The sequence below is a fragment of the Enhydra lutris genome, unplaced genomic scaffold (genome assembly GCF_002288905.1).
Source record: "Enhydra lutris kenyoni isolate GAN:26980312 unplaced genomic scaffold, ASM228890v2 scaffoldscaffold12, whole genome shotgun sequence".
Taxonomy (NCBI): domain Eukaryota; kingdom Metazoa; phylum Chordata; class Mammalia; order Carnivora; family Mustelidae; genus Enhydra; species Enhydra lutris.
In genome coordinates, this window is record NW_019154096.1 from 30,296,860 (window position 1) to 30,318,286 (window position 21,427).

Below are 21,427 nucleotides of genomic sequence, written 5' to 3' on the forward strand. Positions count from 1 at the left end.
TGGTGTCTCCTGAATTGGAGGGTCTGTCCCAAGGGACCGAGGCTAAAGAAGTCATTGTGATTAACAGCTTACATCTAACACTGGTCATTTTTACAGATCAGATAATGATGGGGTTCTCCGCCAGTTCTCTCCAGTTTTCCATCTGTAGCAATGAGAGCCCTGAAGAGAGTGTGCCTCTCCCTCATTTGAAGTGAGGGTATAAAGCCTGAAGGTCTCAGATGTATGTTTGGCTGGGAAGAACCCAGCTCTGCGAAATGGTGATTATGTTTAGCCCCGGCTCAGCTGTAATCACTGTGATCTGACCGTGTTGTCAAAACAGCTCGAGTGATAATTAAAATCACTGCAAGGAGAAAAGACCCCACCAGGTACTATGGTGACAGACTCTTTCAGGGAAAGGACTGTGTGAAAAGCACAATTTACAGACCTCAGAGATGGCACTGGTGGTAGAGAATGTGTTTCCCCAGGAGGCAGGGAGCTGCAGGCTGTATAAGTGGGATTCACAGTCCTAATCAGTTCACGGTCACCTTCCAAGGGTCTGGGGCCTGATGTGGAATGTGAAAGCAAACCCACTCACTTGGAAATACTGGCTTCATGCAGCCAGGTGGCTTTAGGTGGGTATCGGAACAGGAAGGGCCCTGAAGAATGACTTCTCTGGGAATAAAGTGGCTGCCTTTTTCCTCCTTGTCATTGGAATTTCCACATGGCCATCGTATGACAGAACACAAATGGGGCCAAATCTTACCATTATTTAAAGTCTTTACCTTCCAACGTTCATCAGTAAGTCAATGACAGATCCCAGTCTAACAGGTCCTTGCCCATAACCACACCAAAATATGGTGCAAGTCAGCATCAGGGTTTCAGAAGAAATAAAGTGACCCTTTCCCTGGGCAACACTATTATTGAACAATAAATACATTTGTTCCCAAGACTTGTGGCTCCACCCCTTGAACACATCCATGGAGGTGGAATAAGGCTGAGAGTCATGGTCAAGACTGCAGACTTTGGCCAGAGTATGTGAACCCAGTGGGTGCGTGGGGCCTATAGGACCACAGGTACTGGTCATCCCCTCTGCGGCAGGGAAGGTGTGGAGGAGAGTGACTTGGTACAGCCTCAGAAATGCGAAGACCCAGGTCCAAAATTAGAGCCATTAAAGGATCCATGTGAGATACTGTTTGTTTGGCCAATGGCTCCAGGTGCATGTTGGTGTTTTAAAAACTTCCAAGCCCTGAGTCATACCCAGATACAAACACTCTGAATCCTGGGAACTGGGCATGGCCATCGGTGGTTTCTAAAAGTTCCTCATGGCCTAGCAATGTGCCTTTGGGGTGCAGCAGCCCTGAGGTATGTAAGACCCTGTGGAAAGGGGCTCCCGGCCTTGGCCGCATGCTGGAACCACCCGATGCCTCCTGGCTCATGATAGAAGACACCTACAGGAGTGAGGAAGCCCACAGGCTCCGAAGCCAGGATTTTTGGTTCAGATCCCTCATGGGTCCAATCCTCTCTCTCTGAGCCTCAGTCTCCTTAGAGTGTCTGATGATAGAAACTATGTCAAAGGATTGCCGTGGGAATAAAAACGATTAATTGTATGTAAAGCACAGGGCCTGCTAGCCAGTAAACCATAAACATCGCCTTGTAGTTATTTACCATAGAAACAAGAAAAGGCAGGTGCCTAGCTCCTCACTCTCTGGCACCCCATTCACTCAGCCCAAGTTTTTTCCCAGTCAGTGGGCTCAGGGAACCTCTACATCATGAACTCACCCCCAAGTCCGCAAAGGGTCCATCCAGCAGCGCTAACTGGGCCACGCGGCAGCGGTCCCTGTTGGCCAGCGTCTGGGGGGTGCTGTAGCCCCCTCGAAGTGCATTCTCCTCAGCAATCAGAGCCTCAAGCTCTGGCGTGGCTCCCCCGGTCACAAGGGTCCGGATCAGAGTCAGGATATTGTCATTGAAGTATGTCTGGGGAGAGAGTTGGGGGGAGAAAGTCCTTTAAGCAAACACCCTAACATCACAACAACAGACATCCAAATTACAACTTTTCTTGGTATCGCTTGTTTAAAGTTCTGGCCTGTCTCTTCAAATAATTTTATGTGGGAAGTGAAAAGACAGCAGCCTCCAATTATTCCATTCTTTTCTCTCCTACTTGGTTCTGCCAGGAGAGCCTGACTTTTAAAAACCACTTCAGGGAACTTTCATTAAAGGGCTGAAATCTAAATGGTTCCTGTTTACCGTGATTGGTGTGACTAGGGATGCAAATGCTGCTTCCTCTCTTCAAGTCCCGCAGGTCTGCTAAGGGACTTTGGATTTGTGACACAAAATGCAGCCTGCCCAGGCGCTATCCCAAGTACAACTACCTCTGAGGTCCTGTCACCTTATGCCAGAAAGTAGCCTTCCCCAGCAGTGGCAAAACTGCTTCCTGTGTTGGAAAGAGATGCCAAGAGCATCACGGAGGCCACACGTTCTACAATACTACGTGCTTTGATAATAATCTAACCCAGAAATCTCTATCGATTAAATATGCCAGAAAAATTATGAGGAGGAGGATGCCCTGGTGTGTGCACTTTTTTTTTTTAAGTCATCTCAATAATCTGAGGTAAATATAGCACATTAGAGAAGTTTCCCTCAATTGTACATTTGTCTCACATCTGAAACATAACAGGTCTGTCAGGAACAAAACAATGGGAGTTTAAAAAAATGAATAGTGTGTCAAATAAAAGAGCTCAAAAAGACATTCGTCATCCAGACTAATTTGAGAAAAATCTCAAGGGTCTGCATTCCATTTTTCATGGTAAGAAGAAATCAAGCAGGTGAAATGAATTCAAACCAGAGTTTGCCTGTGGCTTCTGACGGCGTACGGACCTTTGGGAGTAGGTTAGGAAAGACAGCTACATTTCACCTCCGTGATTTCTCAGACACTTGACCTGGCAAAATGTAGTGGGAAATAAACCAGATAAGGATGGGTTCTCTTGCTGGGGGGCCATCACTGATTCTCTGTCTTGGAGGAGGTTGACTAACCAGTTCTAGGCTTTGATATTCTCAACTGCAAAATTAGCACAGTCATTAAGATCAAGTTCATATGCAAATTATTCCAGGAAGACCTCTGAGTTCAGATGATAGCTGTTCCCCGGCCGGTTCACTTTCCTCATTGAAATACTTGAAAAACCTAAAACCCGCAGAGCAGAGTGATAGCCAATTCCAACAGCAAAGAAGACTAGGAATGTTACTCAGGAGTCAGCTAAGGAGAACGCATATCTCCTCCACCAGAGCTCAGATGTGCCCTGGGGCACAGCAACAGGACAAGGACTAGCACAGGGGGAACTGTTGCTGTCTGGGTCAAGGGAAAAGAGTCAGGCGGTGGGTTTAACGTTGGCTTCACGTCTTAGCCACTGTGTGACCATGGAAAGTTGTCGTTTTTGTGCCTCAGTTTCATGATCTGTAAAATGTATGAACAGAGTGGTTATAAGGCCGATAGAACTAATACACGTGAGGCACGTTGAATAGTGCTTGGTGCCCAAGCAGCACTGATAAATACTTATGACCTGACAGCAGGGACTCTGGAGTTTTGCTCTGTGAGAAGACTTGTCAGCTCATACTTGGCCTTCCTTTCATTTACATTTGGGGTGAGGGATGGGCAAACCAAGGCCATGTATTTCATCCTTGAACCTGTACTTCTCAATCTGCTTCCATTTGAAGACCCTGTTTGGGCTCAGGAATGACACAGCAAAGGCACCAGGGCCCTGCGTCCTGGGATGTGACAGTAGTAATGGGAAGAGCCATCAGAGGTGTGTTCTAGTGGAGGTGGCCTTGGGGCACACCCGCAAGCATTTCCAAAATTTTCAGAGGTAAATCCTCTTCCATTACAGTCAGCACATCGGTAGAAGCAGGAGACCCCTCCTTAACACTGTGGCATGATAAATGTGTGAGTGCTGGGCATGGAACTTTGACAAGGGCCTTTGCACTCTAATTACCCCTTTAGATCAAGACCAAGAGGAGGAATTTATCAGCTTGCAAAGGGGGCGACAGAATATTCATGACCTTGTATACCGAACTCTGTTTCTTTGGTAGAGAGAAATAAAGATAGAGAGAAATTTAAAAAGCCAGTATAAATATTTTTTAAAGGGAACCACAGTATTTAAGATATAAAAGAAAAACATCATTTTGACTGATTAAATGGTTGCTGGAAGAAGTAAAAGAAAAAAAAGCATCCATTTTAGAATTCAATTTTTAAAAAATATAGTTTCTATAAGAAGTAAAAGATGAGATTATAAGAAAGCAGACTTCATATAACTTACCCAATTATTTTTATGTAAGATATTTAAATTAAAATGGATGTGATTAGAGATAATTAAAAGAATCCAATATTCTTTTGTGACAAAAACATTCAATAAACTAGGAGTAAAAGGGAATTTCTTCAACCTGATAAGGGACATGTGTCAAAAACCCAAAGTTAGCAGCAGACTTATTGGTGAAAAACTGGATGCTTTCCCCTCAGAATCAGGAACAATACAAGGAAGTCAGCTCTAACCACTTCTATTCAACACAGCACTGGGAGCTCTAGCCAAGGCTAGAAAGAAATGAGGTAACCATATCAGAAAGAAAGAGGTAAAACTATCCCAGTTTACAGAGAATATGATGTTATGTATAGAAAATTCTAAGGTATCTCTTAAAATTCAATTATAGATAATAAATGTGTTCAGCAAGTTTGCAGGTACAAAGTCAATATACAAAAAATCATTTGTATATCTATACACTTGCAATGAATACAAGAATAAAATTAAGAAATTCTATTTATAATAGCATCACAAAGAATAAACACTTAGGAATAAACTTAACCAAGGAAGTGCAAGATTGGTACACTGAAAACTATAAAATATTGTTGAAACACATTTTAAAAAATCTAAATAATGGAAAGGCATCCCATATTTATGGATTGGAAATCTTAAAATTATTAAGATAGTATTCCCCCCCACAATTTACAGATTCAGTACAATCTCTGTCAAAACATCCAAAACCATTTTTATAGAGATGGAAAAGCTGAGTCTAAAATTCATATGAGGGGCACCTGGGTGGCTCAGTTGGTTAAGCATCTGCCTTTGACTCAGGTCATGATCCCAGAGTCCTGGAATCAAGCCCTGCATTGGGCTCCCTGCTCAGTGGAGAGTCTACTTCTCCTCTCCCTCTGTCTCTTGCCTCGCTTGTGCTTTCTCTCTCAAATAAATAAAATCTTTAAAAACAAAAAAAGAGTAAAATTCATATAAAATTGTAAGCACTCCAAGTAACCAATCTAAAAGAGATACAGTTGAAGGACTCACACTTCCTGATTTCAAAACACACACACTACTACTATAATCAAAAGAGTATAGTATTGACATAAGGACAGACATGGGATTGAAATGAGAGTCCAGAAAGAAGCTCATATGCTTTTGCTCAATTGATTTCAACAAGGGTACCAAGACCATTCCATGGGGAAAGAACATAGTCTCTTAAACAAATGGTGCTCAATTCTTGGGCTTCCATATTCAGAAGAATAAAGTTTAACCCCTACCTCACACCATATATAAAAATTAATTCAAAATGGATCAAAGACCTAAAGTAAGAGTAAGAGCTAAAACTATGAAACTAAAGAGTAAGAGCTAAAACTATGAAACACTTAGAAGAAAACATAAGGTAAATTGTCATGAACTTTGATTTGAAAATGAATTCTTGAATATGACACTCAAAGCACAGGCAACCTCCTCAAAAAAGATCAATTCAACTTCAAAGTTAAAAATTTTTGTGCATCAAAGTACACTCCACAAAGTGAAAAAAAAAAAAAAAACCTTACAGACAGAGAAAATATTTGTAAATCATATTTCTGATACAGTATCCAGAATATATATATAAGATTACATATATAAAATCTTCTATCCAAACAACATAAAGACATATAACCCAATTTTAAAAATGGACAAAAGACTTAAACATTTATCAAAAAAGATAAATGCCCAACAAAATTAATGAAAAAATGCTCAACATCACTAGTCATCAGGAAAATGGAAATCAAAACCACAAGAGATACAACTTTACAACCACTAGGGTGGCTATAATCAAAAAGACATAATAAGAGTTGGTGAGGATGTAGAGAAAGTGCAGCCCTGACATTTCACTCTGCTGGTGGGAATATAAAATGATACTGCCACTTCAAGAAATAGTTCAGCAGTTCCTCATATGGTTAAACAGAGTTATATAACCCAGCAATTCTACTTCTATATATACACCCAAGAGAAATTTAAAAAATATGTTCATATGAAAACCTGTATACATGTTTATAGCAACATTATTCATAACAGCCCAAAACGGAAATAGTCTAAATGTCTATCACCTAATGTATGCATAAATAAAGTGTGTTGTATCTGTGCATGAATATTATTCAGTTTTGTGAATGTTATTCATACAATAAAAATGTACGAAGTACTAACACCTTGGAAACGTTAAGTGAAAGAAGTCAGTCACAAAAGACTACATATTGTATGATCCATTTATAAGTAATGTCTAGAAGAAGCAAATCTATAAAGATAGGTAGTACATTAAGTACCAAGCTTAGGGCTTGGTCGGGAGGGGGAAGAGTTTAGTGGGGGATGCTTCAGGATATGGAGGGGTTTTTTGAAGCAATGAAAAAATGTTCTAAAATTGACTGTGGTGATGGTTGTACATATTTGTAATTACACTAAAATCACAGAATTGTACATTTTAAATGGGAGCATTGCATGGTTATTAATTATATCTCAATGAAGGTGTTAAAAGAGAAATAGTTAAAAAGATAACTAAACTTACAATGGCCAGATTTTTATCCATTAAGCAATAATTAATAATACTGTATTGTAACACTGAAAAATTTAAGTAGGTAGATCTCATGTGAAGTGTTCTTACCAAAACAACAGTGAAAAAGAAGCATTATGCTGTAGAACTAAAAATCACATAGACACAAAATCAATGATGTGGAAGTAAGACTAAGAAGTTGGCCGAAACTACATAGAGAAATGTGTAGAGAGGTTTCTTTGCTTTTCTTTTCTTTCTTTCTTTCTTTTTTTTATGAGAATTCTGGTAGATATTGAAGAAAGACAACAGAAGACAAATTGATAAATAGCAAGTGTTCACAAAAGCTAACACTGTTAACAAAATTGGAGCAGGTCAAAATGAGTAAGCAAGGGGCTCCTGGGTGGCTCAGTGGGTTAAGCCTCTGCCTTTGGCTCAGGTCATGATCCCAGTGTCCTGGGATCGAGCCCCACTTTGGGCTCTCTGCTTGGTGGGGAGCCTGCTTCCCTCTCTCTCTCTCTGCCTGCCTCTCTGTCTACTTGTGACCTCTCTCTCTGTGTCAAATAAATAAAATCTTAAAAAAATATATGAGTAAGCAAGCAAGAAAACAAATGAACACAACCTGTCCTGAGCTGAAGAATGAACTGAGGATGCGGATTGAAATGGCTCACCAAGTGAATGTGGCCATCACTTAAATCTGTAACAGGTGAATATTTAAATTTAAAATATTACATGAAGAAAAAAGGTGACGTAACACAATGCTGTAAGGAAGAAAAAAAAATGTTCACGATCAGGTTAGCCAGAGACTTCTCTAGAAAACTTAAGAATGATACCAACTGAGTTTTAAAAGGATACATTTATTCCAAGAATTCTACATGCAGCTAAATCATCAATACTTTGAGAAGGCAATCGAAATATTAAAAAAAAAAGTATTTTTGAACCTCTGTCTAAGCATTTATTGATGTACTTCATTAAAAAAAAAAATGTTCAGGAACAAAAATCATCATCCTTCAAGATCATTTGAAACTTCTAGAAATTAAAAAAATGGTTTAAAAATACTGATGAAATATATTGAAACATGGAATTTAAGAAATGATGGTATGTTTTATTACTAAATGCAAATGTTAAAGATAGTTCTTGAAAGAAAAAATGACAATTATTTGTTAATATGGTAATATTAATTTATTTTCAGAAGTCAAAAACATGGTAGGAGAGAGGAGGATGGATATAAAGGAAGAATCAGAGCTAGATTTTTCTAGATAATAATGCTTAGAAAATATACTTTCAAACATATTTATAAAATGTCTGGTAACCACTAGAATCAAAAATAGAATATAGATAGTTTACACATCACTAGAGAAAGTATTCATACAAAAATATAGTCTATATACCCAAAGCTGGATTATAAAAGACACAATTATAGAAGCATGTATAAAGCATAAGGCAAAATTATAGCATTATATTTTAATAACTAAACATAAATGAGCTAAGGGATTTGATTCAATTGCAAAGGTTCTCAGATTTATTCAAAAGCCAAAATGAAAATCAAACTCTGATATTTTCAGAGAGAAATAGGAAAAAGCAAAACAAGACAGACAAAGAAAACTGTATTTTAAGGGAAAAATTTTAAATGTTACATTAAGCAAGTTAGCTTTGTATTGATAGTTAAAACTTACAATAAAGATATAACCTACTTATTCACAGAATAATATAACTGAAATATAGAAGGTAAAACTAATTAACAATTAGAGTAAAATAAATGTGGACTGAGGGTGATATGTAAAATATCACTGTGTTTCTAGCTTTCATAGCTCAAACAGACCAAACTATGAGAAAATTAAGGGTATAATAAAAGCAATTTAGTAGATTTGTGCTAAACTTTGCAATATTTTTAGATAGCTTCCAAACAGTAATTACAAAAAAGCGATCAACGGCTCAAAGTATAAAATCTCAATATATACAGTGAAGTATAAGCTGCAGAGTCTACATTTAGAAAATTAAGATAATAGAAATAAAAGTAAATACCCCAACCTCTCCAAATTCAAAAGAAAAGTATTCTAACATGTAAATATAGTTCAAGATGGAAATCAAAACTTAAAATATCGAGTATTTAACAATTAACTATTTGAAAATGGCATATAAGAATGTCATGGATTAAGGCCAAAGTTACAGAAACAAATTCAGAGCTTGAAATGATTTTATTATTAAGTGCAAAAGAATTATAATAAATAATGCTAAGCATTAAAAGAACTTTTATTGTCCTTTTTATCTTCAAAAAGCAGAAGGATGAAATAATAAAGCATCAATTAATGAAATCACAAGAGGATATTTATTAAATTGATAAATACAAAAAATCTTTGAAAAAAACAAGGCTATGACAACTAAAAAAAAAAAAAAGAAATTAGAAATAAGAAAGAGAACATAGTGTCAGATAGGTTTAAGAATTAATACTCCTAGGGCGCCTGGATGGCTCAGTGGGTTAAAGCCTCTGCCTTCAGTTCAGGTCATGATCTTGGGGTCCTGGGATCGAGCCCTACATCCGGCTCTCTGCTCATTGGGGATCCTGCTTCCCCCTCTCTCTCTGCCTGCCTCTCTGCCTGCTTGTGATCTCTCTCTCTCTCGCTCTGTCAAATAAATAAAATCTTTTAAAAAAATAAAAGAATTAGCACTCCTATCCTGGAAGCTCTCTTTAGTATCACAGCTCCTGGTCACGTCTAAGACCAGCTACTGTTGTTCAAGGGGAAGCAAAATAATGATCATCCACAGATAGAGGAGATTATTAGGAAAAAAAATAAAAAGGAATACCATGTTCCTTAACATGTTAATTGGATGTTATAATGTTATATTTTTTCCAGTAAAATTTTAAGTCTGATATATGGCTATTAATAGAGTCAACTGGACTTATTTATTTATTTAGAGTGTGTGTGTGTGTGTGTGTGTGTCGGGGGAAGGGGTGGCAAAGGGGCAGAGAGAATCTACACAGGCTCCATGTGGGCCTCTGTCTCAGGACCCTGAGATCATGACCTGAGCCAAAATCAAGAGTTGGGAGGCTTCCCCAACTAAGCAACCCAGGCACCCCTTGACTGGACTTTCTACAAACTTGATACAACTGTGCTAAATTTCCTCTAGAAAGAGTTCATGAAATTGTCCTCCTAGTGATGATAATATTAAATATTTCATAAATTAACATTGTAGACAACAATGTAGACAACAGTAAAAATGAGAAGATCCATCAACCAGAATAGATTACTGAGAAAAACAGTCTAATAGTTCTATGTACAAACACAGGAGTTGGCAAATCTGCCCCTTGGGCCAAATCCAACCTGCCACCTGTTTTCTTAAATAAAGTTTTATTGGGACCCAGACATACCCATTTGTTTACAAATGGGCTTTGGGGCTATAATGACAGAAGTCAAGTACTTTCAGTGGAGTCTGTATGGCTCTCAAAAACCTAAAATATTCACCACCCGGCCCTTTACAAAAAAAGTTTGCTGGGGGCCTCTAGGTGGCTCAGAGGGTTAAAGCCTCTGCCTTTGGCTCAGGTCATGATCCCGGGTTCCTGGGATCGAGCCCCACATCAGGCTCTCTCCTTGGCAGGGAGCCTGCTTCCTCCTCTCTCTCTCTGCCTGCCTCTCTGCCTGCTTGTGATCTCTGTCTGTCGAAAAAATAAATAAAATATTTAAAAAAAAAAGTTTGCTGATCTGTTCTTTAATATGATAAGGAAAGCATCATACACCATAGGGAAAAAATGTTTTTTCAAGAAATGATTTAGGGGTAACTGGCTATCTGGAAAAAATTCTTCAACAATATGGTAATTATTAAATAAATCATGATATACTTATATTACTTACATTGTCCAGATATTAATATTATGTTTTCAGAGAATATTTGATGGCACAGTAACAATTATATGATGTGATAGTAAAATATGCAAAAAGGCAAGATCCAAATAAACAACATGACATAAAATTCATGTTAAAAGAGCAGACCTCAACTGATAACAGGTTTATTCATGTAAAAATAGTTGTACTTAGTACCCCAAAATTCTACTTGGTGACTAAGTCTTGGTGATAGAATTCTGATTGAGTTTAATTTTTCCTATAATTTTACTTATTTTATCTATTTTGACTGTGAAAATATATTTACATTAAATTCCTAAAAAAGGAAATGAAATTTATGTGACTCAGTAGCAAAACACCATGGAAAAAATCCTCTTCAAAATGGGCAAAGAAACTGAATAGACATTTTTCCAAAGAAAACATACAAATAGCCAACAGGTACATGGAAAGGTGCTCAACTTCCCCAACCATCAAAGAAACACACATCAAAACCACAATGAGATATCACCTCACCACTGCTAGAATGACTGTTGTCAAAAAGGCAAGAAATAATATATGTTGATAAGGATGAGGAGAAAAGGAAAGTCCTGGGCGCTGAGGTTGTGAAAGTAATTTGGTGCAGCCACTATGGAAAACAGTATGACTGTTTCTCAAAAAATTACAAATAGAACTACCATATGATCCAGCAGTTCCCCTCGGATGCAGACTCAGTAGCTCAAAGATAACAGCTGCACTCCCACGTTTGCTACACACTTTTTAAAATAGCCAAGACATCCAAACAACCTAAGTGTCCATTGACAGATGAGTGGATAAAGAAAATGGTATAAGAGAATATTACCCAACCAGAAAAAGAGAGAAATCCTGCCATTTGCAACAATATGGATGAATCCTGAGAGCATTAAATTAAGTGAAATAAGTCCAAGAGAGAAATCTGAATATTGTATAATCTCACTTACACGTGGAACCTGAAAAAAAAAAAAAAAGTGATCTCACAGAAACGAGAGAACAGATTGGTGGTTGCCCAGGGCTGGACATGGGGAGTAGGGGAAACAGGTGAAGATGGTCAAAGGATACAAGTTTCCAATTAGATGAATTCCATTCAGAATAAAAGAAAATGTGGTGTACACACACACACACACACACACACACACACACACACACACACACACAGGAATATTATGCAGCCATCAAAAGGAACAAAATCTTGCCATTTGTAACAACATGGATGGAACCAGAGGGTATTATACTAAGCGAAATAAGTCAATCAGAGAAAGACAATTATCATACGATCTCACTGATATGAGGAATTTGAGAAATAAGACAGAGTATCATAGGGGAAGGGAGGGAAAAATGAAACAAGATGGAACCAGAGAGAAAAACCATAAGAGACTCTTAATCTCAGGAAACAAACTGAGGGTTGCTGGGGGGCGGGGGTCGGGACAGATTGGGTAGCTGGGTGATGGACATTGGGGAGGGTATGTGCTATGGAGAGTGCTGTGAATTGTGTAAGACTGATGAGTCACAGACCTGTACCCCTGAAGCAAATAATACATTATATGTTAATTAAAAAAAAGATAAATTCCAGTCATTGCATAATATGATTAAGTTCTAGGTATGTAATGTATAGCAGGGTGAATGAAGTTAACAATACTGTATTGTATATTTAAAAGCTGATAAGAGATAAGAGAGTAGATTAGATTTTAGATTAGAGAGTAGAGTAGATTTTAAAAGATAAGAGAGTAGATTTTAAAAGTACACACACACACACACACACACACACACAAATATAGACCAATGTGAGGTGATAAATGTGGAGGTGATAACCCTATTGTGGTAATCACTTCTCAATATATATGTATACCAAGTCATTACACTATATACCTTAAATGTACATAGTGTTATAAGTCCATTATATCTCAATAAAACTAGGCCAAAGAAAGGAAGAAAATGTTACAAAAGAGTTAAAGATATAGCTGAATATTGAACTGATCTCAGGATACCTGATAGTTCTCTTGTTCGGCAGGCACTTTTAAAGCATAAAAACTATAGAATAATTCACAAAAAAAATATGCATTTACATGATTACATACAAATTAAAAGTTTATATACTTCAAAAATTACCATAAACACAATTAAAGGGCCTCCTAAAGAAAACGATAATTAGTGCCCGCTGGACCATGCAGGATGGGATTTACACACCTATGATGGCAGTAGGAATTAATAGGAGGTAACCCAGCCATCTGCATCAAGAGCTTGGTAAGTGTTCCTATTGGTTAAAATCCAGTGAGTTTGCCTCAAGATAGTAAGTTGTTTCTTATTCAAAGATTATGTACAAATAATGTTCATCACAGGGTTAATTATTGTTAAAACAAAAAAAAATTAAAGTGAAATGTCTCACAATAGGTAGATAATGATTAAAGAGGTTCTGGGATATCCATAGTTTAGAGTCTCAGGAAGCCCTATGGAGGCATTGCAAGTCATGATACCCAAAAATAGGACATGATTAAATGTTCTGGATAAAATACTAAGCATTACAAGAAAAGGGGGGAAAAACAAGATATAAAACAGGGTGATTCTTATTTATCCATCGGGGAGGAAATATACTAAAATATTAATCATGCTTATCTTTGGGTATTGGAACTATGGTTCATTTAAATGTTTTTCTTTATATATTTCAGTGCTTTCAAAATATCCCCTACTGGACATGAATAACTTTTCTAATGAAAAACAGTGATTTCTAAACAAAAAACACTGTAAGTTCTGCTTTGCAATGATGAGTCAAGACAACACGAAAGGTTATTGTTTTGCCAAATTTCAAGGATTTGGCCTTAACGTGTTTCCCCTTCTGTGTTGAAATCAGTTACACTGTAACAACACAGACTTTTTGATCAATCAGTCGCTGATATTTGTTGAGCATCTACTAATCCCTAGGTCTTGGTTTGGCTTGAGATCCTATTCTATTCCAAGAGTGTGTCATGCTCAAAATTTCCCATCAATGGGTATAATTTCAGGGTGGGTCACAGGGTTCCATGGGCGCCTGAACAGCCCTGAAACCACTCATAACACTGAGCACAGATTTCAACCCTCCAGCCTGTATCCTAGATCTTCCTCCTTGATTCTCCCATGCAGGCATCAAGGAGCAGCTCTGTGGGCAGATATCTGCTATGACGGAGAATAATGATGTCTGTCTGTCTGTCTGTCTGCAGAGCACTCCTGCCCCGATTTGGTTGCCTCAGTATTCAGCTGCAGAGAAGTACTTTGGATATTTCATGTCGGTGTGTTCTGACTGTGCATCTAGGTTTCTTTGGATCTGAGTAACTCAGTGCAAAAACAACGCTTTTCTTGAAAAAGGGTATCTAGTTGGTCTAAATGGAAGGCACAGATTTCTTCATACGTTGACTGATCTGCAGCTAAGCAGCCAATCCAGAGCTTTCTGCATAGAAAGTGGCTGTTTCAGAAATACAGACAATTATAAGAACATACTATGAGCAACTCTACACGAACAAATTTGACAATCTGGAAGAAATGGATGCATTCCTAGAGACATATAAACTACCACAACTGAACCAGGAAGAAATAGAAAGCCTGAACAGACCCATAACCAGTAAGGAGATTGAAACAGTCATCAAAAATCTCCGAACAAACAAAAGCCCAGGGCCAGATGGCTTCCCGGGGGAATTCTACCAAACATTTAAAGAAGAACTAATTCCTGTTCTCCTGAAACTGTTCCAAAAAATAGAAATGGAAGGAAAACTTCCAAACTCATTTTACGAGGCCAGCATCACCTTGATCCCAAAACCAGACAAGGATCCCATCAAAAAAGAGAACTACAGACCAATATCCTTGATGAACACAGATGCAAAAATTCTCGCCAAAATACTAGCCAATAGGATTCAACAGTACATTAAAGGGATTATTCACCACGACCAAGTGGGATTTATTCCAGGGCTGCAAGGTTGGTTCAACATCCGCAAATCAATCAATGTGATACAACACATTAATAAAAGAAAGAACAAGAACCATATGATACTCTCCATAGATGCTGAAAAAGCATTTGACAAAGTACAGCATCCCTTCCTGATCAAAACTCTTCAAAGTGTAGGGATAGAGGGCACATACCTCATATTATCAAAGCCATCTATGAAAAACCCACCGCAAATATCATTCTCAATGGAGAAAAACTGAAAGCTTTTCCGCTAAGGTCAGGAACACGGCAGGGATGTCCGTTATCACCACTGCTATTCAACATAGTACTAGAAGTCCTAGCCTCAGCAATCAGACAACAAAAGGAAATTAAAGGCATCCAAATTGGCAAAGAAGAAGTCAAACTATCACTCTTCGCAGATGATATGATACTATATGTGGAAAACCCAAAAGACTCCACTCCAAAACTGCTAGAACTTGTACAGGAATTCAGTAAAGTGTCAGGATATAAAATCAATGCCCAGAAATCAGTTGCATTTCTCTACACCAACAACAAGACAGAAGAAAGAGACATTAAGGAGTCCATCCCATTTACAATTGCACCCAAAACTATAAGATACCTAGGAATAAATCTAACCAAAGAGACTAAGAATCTATACACAGAAAACTATAGTGTACTTATGAAAGAAATTGAGGAAGACACAAAGAAATGGAAAAATGTTCCATGCTCCTGGATTGGAAGAATAAATATTGTGAAAATGTCTATGCTACCTAAAGCAATCTACACATTTAATGCAATTCCTATCAAAGTACCATCCATTTTTTTCAAAGAAATGGAACAAATAATCCTAAAATTTATATGGAACCAGAAAAGACCTCGGATAGCCAAAGCAATATTGAAAAAGAAAGCCAAAGTTGGTGGCATCACAATTCCGGACTTCAAGCTCTATTACAAAGCTGTCATCATCAAGACAGCATGGTACTGGCACAAAAACAGACACATAGATCAATGGAACAGAATAGAGAGCCTGGAAATAGACCCTCAACTCTATGGTCAACTAATCTTCGACAAAGCAGGAAAGAATATCCAATGGAAAAAAGACAGCCCCTTCAACAAATGGTGTTGGGAAAATTGGACAGCCACATGCAGAAAAATGAAATTGGATCATTTCCTTACACCACACACGAAAATAGACTCAAAATGGATGAAGGATCTCAATGTGAGAAAGGAATCCATCAAAATCCTTGAGGAGAACACAGGCAGCAACCTCTTCGACCTCAGCCGCAGCAACATCTTCCTAGGAACATCACCAAAGGCAAGGGAAGCAAGGGCAAAAATGAACTATTGGGATTTCATCAAGATCAAAAGCTTTTGCACAGCAAAGGAAACAGTTAACAAAACCAAAAGACAACTGACAGAATGGGAGAAGATATTTGCAAATGACATATCGGATAAAGGGCTAGTGTCCAAAATCTATAAAGAACTTAGCAAACTCAACACCCAAAGAACAAATAATCCAATCAAGAAATGGGCAGAGGACATGAACAGACATTTCTGCAAAGAACACATCCAGATGGCCAACAGACACATGAAAAAGTGCTCCACATCACTCGGCATCAGGGAAATACAAATCAAAACCACAATGAGATACCACCTCACACCAGTCAGAATGGCTAAAATTAACAAGTGAGGAAATGACAGATGCTGGCGAGGATGCGGAGAAAGGGGAACCCTCCTACACTGTTGGTGGGAATGCAAGCTGGTGCAACCACTCTGGAAAACAGCATGGAGGTTCCTCAAAATGTTGAAAATAGAACTACCCTATGACCCAGCAATTGCACTGCTGGGTATTTACCCTAAAGATACAAACGTAGTGATCCGAAGGGGCACGTGCACCCGAATGTTTATAGCAGCAATGTCTACAATAGCCAAACTATGGAAAGAACCTAGATGTCCATCAACAGATGAATGGATAAAGAAGATGTGGTATATATACACAATGGAATACTACGCAGCCATCAAAAGAAATGAAATCTTGCCATTTGCGACGACGTGGATGGAACTAGAGGGTATCATGCTTAGCAAAATAAGTCAATTGGAGAAAGACAACTATCATATGATCTCCCTGATATGAGAGAGAGGAGATGCAACATGGGGGGTTAAGGGGGTAGGAGTAGAGTAAATGAAACAAGATGGGATTGGGAGGGAGACAAACCATAAGTGACTCTTAATCTCACAAAACAAACTGAGGGTTAATGGGGGGAGGGGGGTTGGGGGGGTGGGATTATGAACATTGGGGAGGGTATGTGCTATGGTGAGTGCTGTGAAGTGTGTAAACCTGGCGATTCACAGACCTGTACCCCTGGGGATAAAAAGATATTATATGTTTATAAAAAATAAAATTAAAAAAAAAAAAAAAAGAAAGTGGCTGTTTCAGTACCACGTGGCAAAAAGAGATGCTAGTCCCTCAAATGCCAATTATTACAGACAATTCCCATGGAGAACGTGCTGGTTAGAACAAACTTCTGTACAACTCATCCGACCCAGAGGGCATCATTCCTTTCTAGATTAACAGAAACACTAGAACTGAAGAAACACAAACTTCTGAAGGGCAGATTGTAATACAGAAGTGTGATCTTTCCCCTCCTGAGCTACCCATGTAGTCTAAGGAATGGGGGAGTCCCTCTTCCCACTACCAAGGTTGGGATTCCACCCCTAGTCAGGCAAGAGTTTCTTCCCAATAAGACAATACAGCACCCCTTGTAATGTGTACCGCCCTCAGAATTCAGCCAGTATGGTTTTCAATCCCTGATTTGCCATTCAACACCTAACGCAGAACAATAGGAAAGTGGCCTGAATTTGCTCTGCCTCCAGTTTCTCATCCATGTGACAGGGACACAGAAACCCCAGCACAAGCCAGTTTCCAGAATAGTGTTAAATGAGATACTTTGTGCGGGGTGCCTGGGTGGTTCAGTGGGTTAAAGCCTCTGCCTTCAGCTCAGGTCATGATCTCAGGGTCCTGGGATCAAGCCCTGCATCGGGCTCTCTGCTTAGCGGGGAGCCTGCTTCCCGCCCCCCCACATCTCTACCTGCTTCTCTGCCTGCTTGTGATCTCTGTCAAATAAATAAATAAAATCTTTTTTTTTAAATGAGATACTTTATGTAACTTTGAAGGCACAACAAATAATAAATGGTAGCTTAGAAAAGTTAACAACCAGCTAGCAAGGCAACCCATTTGGAAAATGCCCTCTCCCTGTGTTTCTGTGTTGTCATTTCTCCTATCAGAGAGCTGGCCCAGATCCCACGCATGGCCTGCTTGGCTGCTGAACTTTGACGTTTCTCAGATCCCCTTATGCAGACGGAGTAACAGGCATGGAGGAAGCCGGGGAATGCTGGGCAGAGGACCTGACTACACGGGAAATCTGAGCCCGCAGTGCCACCTAGCCTGCTCTGAGGACACCCCTCTGCGCCCGTGTTTCTAACACCCTGGTGCATCTCCCTCTTTTTATTTTTTTAAAGTATAATTACCAGAGCTTATGTTTCACAGTTAATGCTGTCAAGCCTTTTAAACTAATTGGTCTTTTATAGAAAATTTAACTGAAAATTAACACATCTTTTAATAACATTGCCTTAACTTTAATGGCACTTTGCCTTTCGTTTATAATTGCTCTAAAATTGTCATTTTCCATGCCATAGCTGCCATTTTTTAGATTTGCTAGTTTTCATGGTGTAGATTTTTATTTTTAGTATTTTTCTCTCATGAGGGATGAGAACGATTTGTTGGGGGTTTTTTTGTTTTTGTGTTTTTCCCTCAATCCCGGGCCTGCCTGGACTGACGTGACAGGTGGTACCTTCTGAGTGCACCAGAGCACCCTTCCATTTGCCACATGGACACTGGTGCTAGCTCCTCAGCCTCCATGGGCCCATCGTGAGCAGAAAAAATAGGTTCTTGAGTGGAGTCTAAGGAAAAGGATCAGGGAGGAGTCTTGTTTATACAACATGGCACCCAATAGCTTGGGCTGATGGAGAACTTGGTCCGTTCCGTAACACCCTCCTGGGGTTCAGCCAAAACCCAAGTACAATTAAGAGAGCAAAGCATTTGGGCCCATCTTCCAGATGGCCACATTCTTCCGTCTTACCGACATAAGCTCAGTTATTTCTGTCAAACAGACACCACCTCTGATATCAGAGAATACAGAAACATAAGACATATGTGTGTGTGAGTACATACACATATGCTTATATATGTACACGCAAACATATAATAAATCTACTTCTTTGTAGTTACATTTGATCTGAAGAAATACTTGTCTACTCTGTGAAAGATTTTCATCTGCGTTTGTCCTTATCTGATTATCCCAACATGATAAGGCACTGTTAACATCATTCCTTTTAACAGTTGGACCCAACTAAGTCCCAGACTGTAGAAAAGACATGCACGGGCTGCTGGTGGATTGGGACTGGAACCTGTACGTCTGAATTCCTGGGCCAGTGCCACACTGTTTCTCCTCTAAGTCCTTGCCTTTTTTATACTAATTCATTAAACATGCAAATACCCACCCTGGGTATTGGTGAACTGGGCAAAGCAAAGACACGCCTGGCCCAAAATGCTCATACTGAAGTTTTCCTTGGACTCCTGGGTGATTCATTGGGGGGGGGTGTCCCAAAAAAGGTGAGGGTTCAAAGAAAATGGACGTCATGTGCTCATCCTCCTGACTCAAAGGACAGGCACAGGGCCGGAAGCCCAAGGATGCTGTCTAACCACAGTCATTCAGGCTTACAAAATTAGAAGCCGGAGGCCTATAAGTCCGGTTCTGTGGGAGGCACAGGTGGGGGGGCAGTGGGATGAGTGAAGCAGGCCTGGGAGAGTTCAGCAGGGAACAGTGTGGGCTGTAGTGAAAGGACACATAGCTCAGCTCTAGCCAATTGGTGCTTTGTGGGTATCTGGAAATCTGCTTTGTGACTCCAATCAAAATAAGCTGGAAATCCATATTTAAGTGTAATCTTATGATTTTAAAATATTGGCAACAAATTGCACTTAAAAGGGGAAAACTTCAGGAAATGCAGAATTTGTCTGCAACGTGCCATTTTGGGACTTCTATGAGAGACGATTCCTTAGAAACCAGGTATCAATCCAGGTCCTCATGCCAGTATATTGTGCTGTTTCTCTTCCTTTCTTCTCTCAAAATGAGTGCACAAGGATGGAGTGTGGGGCAGGAAAATAATTGGGGGTTACTTCAGGAGTCAACTCGTTGACGGGTTTGCCCTTCCAGCCAGCACACACAGGAAGCAGTGACCTCAGGAGGATCCTGGCGGTATCCAAACGAAGATGACTGAAGGGTTGAACCCTGACTTAGAACTTGACTGGGACGTGGTCTTTTGTTCTCAGAACACTCACAGTGTGGACGATAGCTCTGCCTGTCTGACTGCTCCTTGCTTGTCCCTCCCCTGAATCTACTGTGTTCCAAGCACAGCAGCCTTCAACAACTCCCTCTGAGCCCCAGAGTCAGCTCAGCACCACTGTTCAGCTTTGTCCCAATCTTTTGGCCTTGGAATGCTCATCACGCTGGCCCCCAGGTGCTCTCTTCTGACCTTTCAGTGTCAGCTTCCAGGTTTTCAGTTGAGACAACTTTTCTCTGACCACTGCAGCTACCCAGGTCTCCACACCCATTCAAATGATTTCACATTCTTCAGAACAGTTTTGCCCATCTGATATTATTCATTTACTACTACCAATGGTAGCTATCATTCCTGATTTACATAATCATTTACATAATTATTGCCCACTAGAATGAAAGTTCCAACAATCCGAGGGCGGGGTCTTCCTCTTTCTTCTCCACTGCTAAATCCCCAGGATCTGAATAGTGCCTGGCATTTAGTTAAGTGCTCAGTAAAGGCAGTGATCAATAATAATTCATACAATATCCAGATAGTCGTGTGCGACACATGGCACTAATCACTTTACAGCCTTAACTCATTTAATTATCTCTACAATTCTATGAGGTAGGTGCTATTATTATCCCCATTTTAAAGATGATAAAACTGAGGCACAGAGAGGTGATGTTTATGCTGCCACTAAATGCCAGTGCTGGGATCTGCATCCAGGCAGGCTAGTCTTGGTTCATGACTTTTCTTCTGTCCAGGTAGAGCTCAAATTGGGGCTGCGGGGTGGGGCAGGGAGGTGGTGTCTGTCGCAAAGAAGTCTGAACACTTGAGCTCCGGTTCCAGCTCTAAATCCAGAGAGGCTTCCTTTCATCTTCTCCGTGTGTGTGTGTGAGCAGCAAGCTGGTACCACTCTGAAAAATACATGGCTTAGTCGTAAGCCTCTTCCTGGAGGCAGATACCCACAAGCATAATTATTCCCTCCGATCATGTGTTCCTGCCGTTGATGAGCCACGAGGCCATGTCTGCAGCATCACTGGCTGCTCAGGGACGCCTGTGACGAACCAAAATATTATTCTTTTAACCAATGAAGCAGTGAGCGACAGGAGTTGAGTTATGGAGGACAACCTTCGAGGATGTTTAGACACATGATTAAGTGGCGATTTGGGGGCTGGAGAAAGGAGATCATGGACATCCAAGGAGGTGTGCCTGTGCGGACGTCGCAGCGTTGCTTGTAAGCGGATGCCTGGGCTGGAAGCTTACCTCCGGCTCCCGCTGCTTGGAGGAGTCTCAGTTTATCAGTTTACAACCCTGCCCACGTTTTCAGTTCCTTCTAGTTACTGCCTTGGCTCTTGACTGATCTCCTGGTTTTTCAGAAATTAGGGTTGGGGCGGAATGCAAAGAAACCACAGGTTAACGTTTCCATCAGGAGGCCGGGATTCAACGAGGTCTGCTGAACCAGGCCCAGTCAAGACGTCGCTGTGGAACTTGT

The 21,427-nt window shown here is 39.8% G+C and overlaps 1 protein-coding gene across 17 annotated transcripts in view; it reads right to left on the minus strand.

Annotated features, from left to right (window-relative positions):
• Positions 1-21,427, minus strand: part of LOC111144685 (potassium calcium-activated channel subfamily M alpha 1) — a 726,020-nt gene that overhangs the window by 12,483 nt on the left and 692,110 nt on the right. For all 17 annotated transcript variants that reach the window (XM_022499102.1, XM_022499098.1, XM_022499101.1 and 14 more), the window contains one exon: positions 1,759-1,953. In XM_022499102.1, the coding sequence (XP_022354810.1) occupies positions 1,759-1,953 (195 nt within the window). The remainder of the gene's footprint in view (positions 1-1,758; positions 1,954-21,427) is intronic.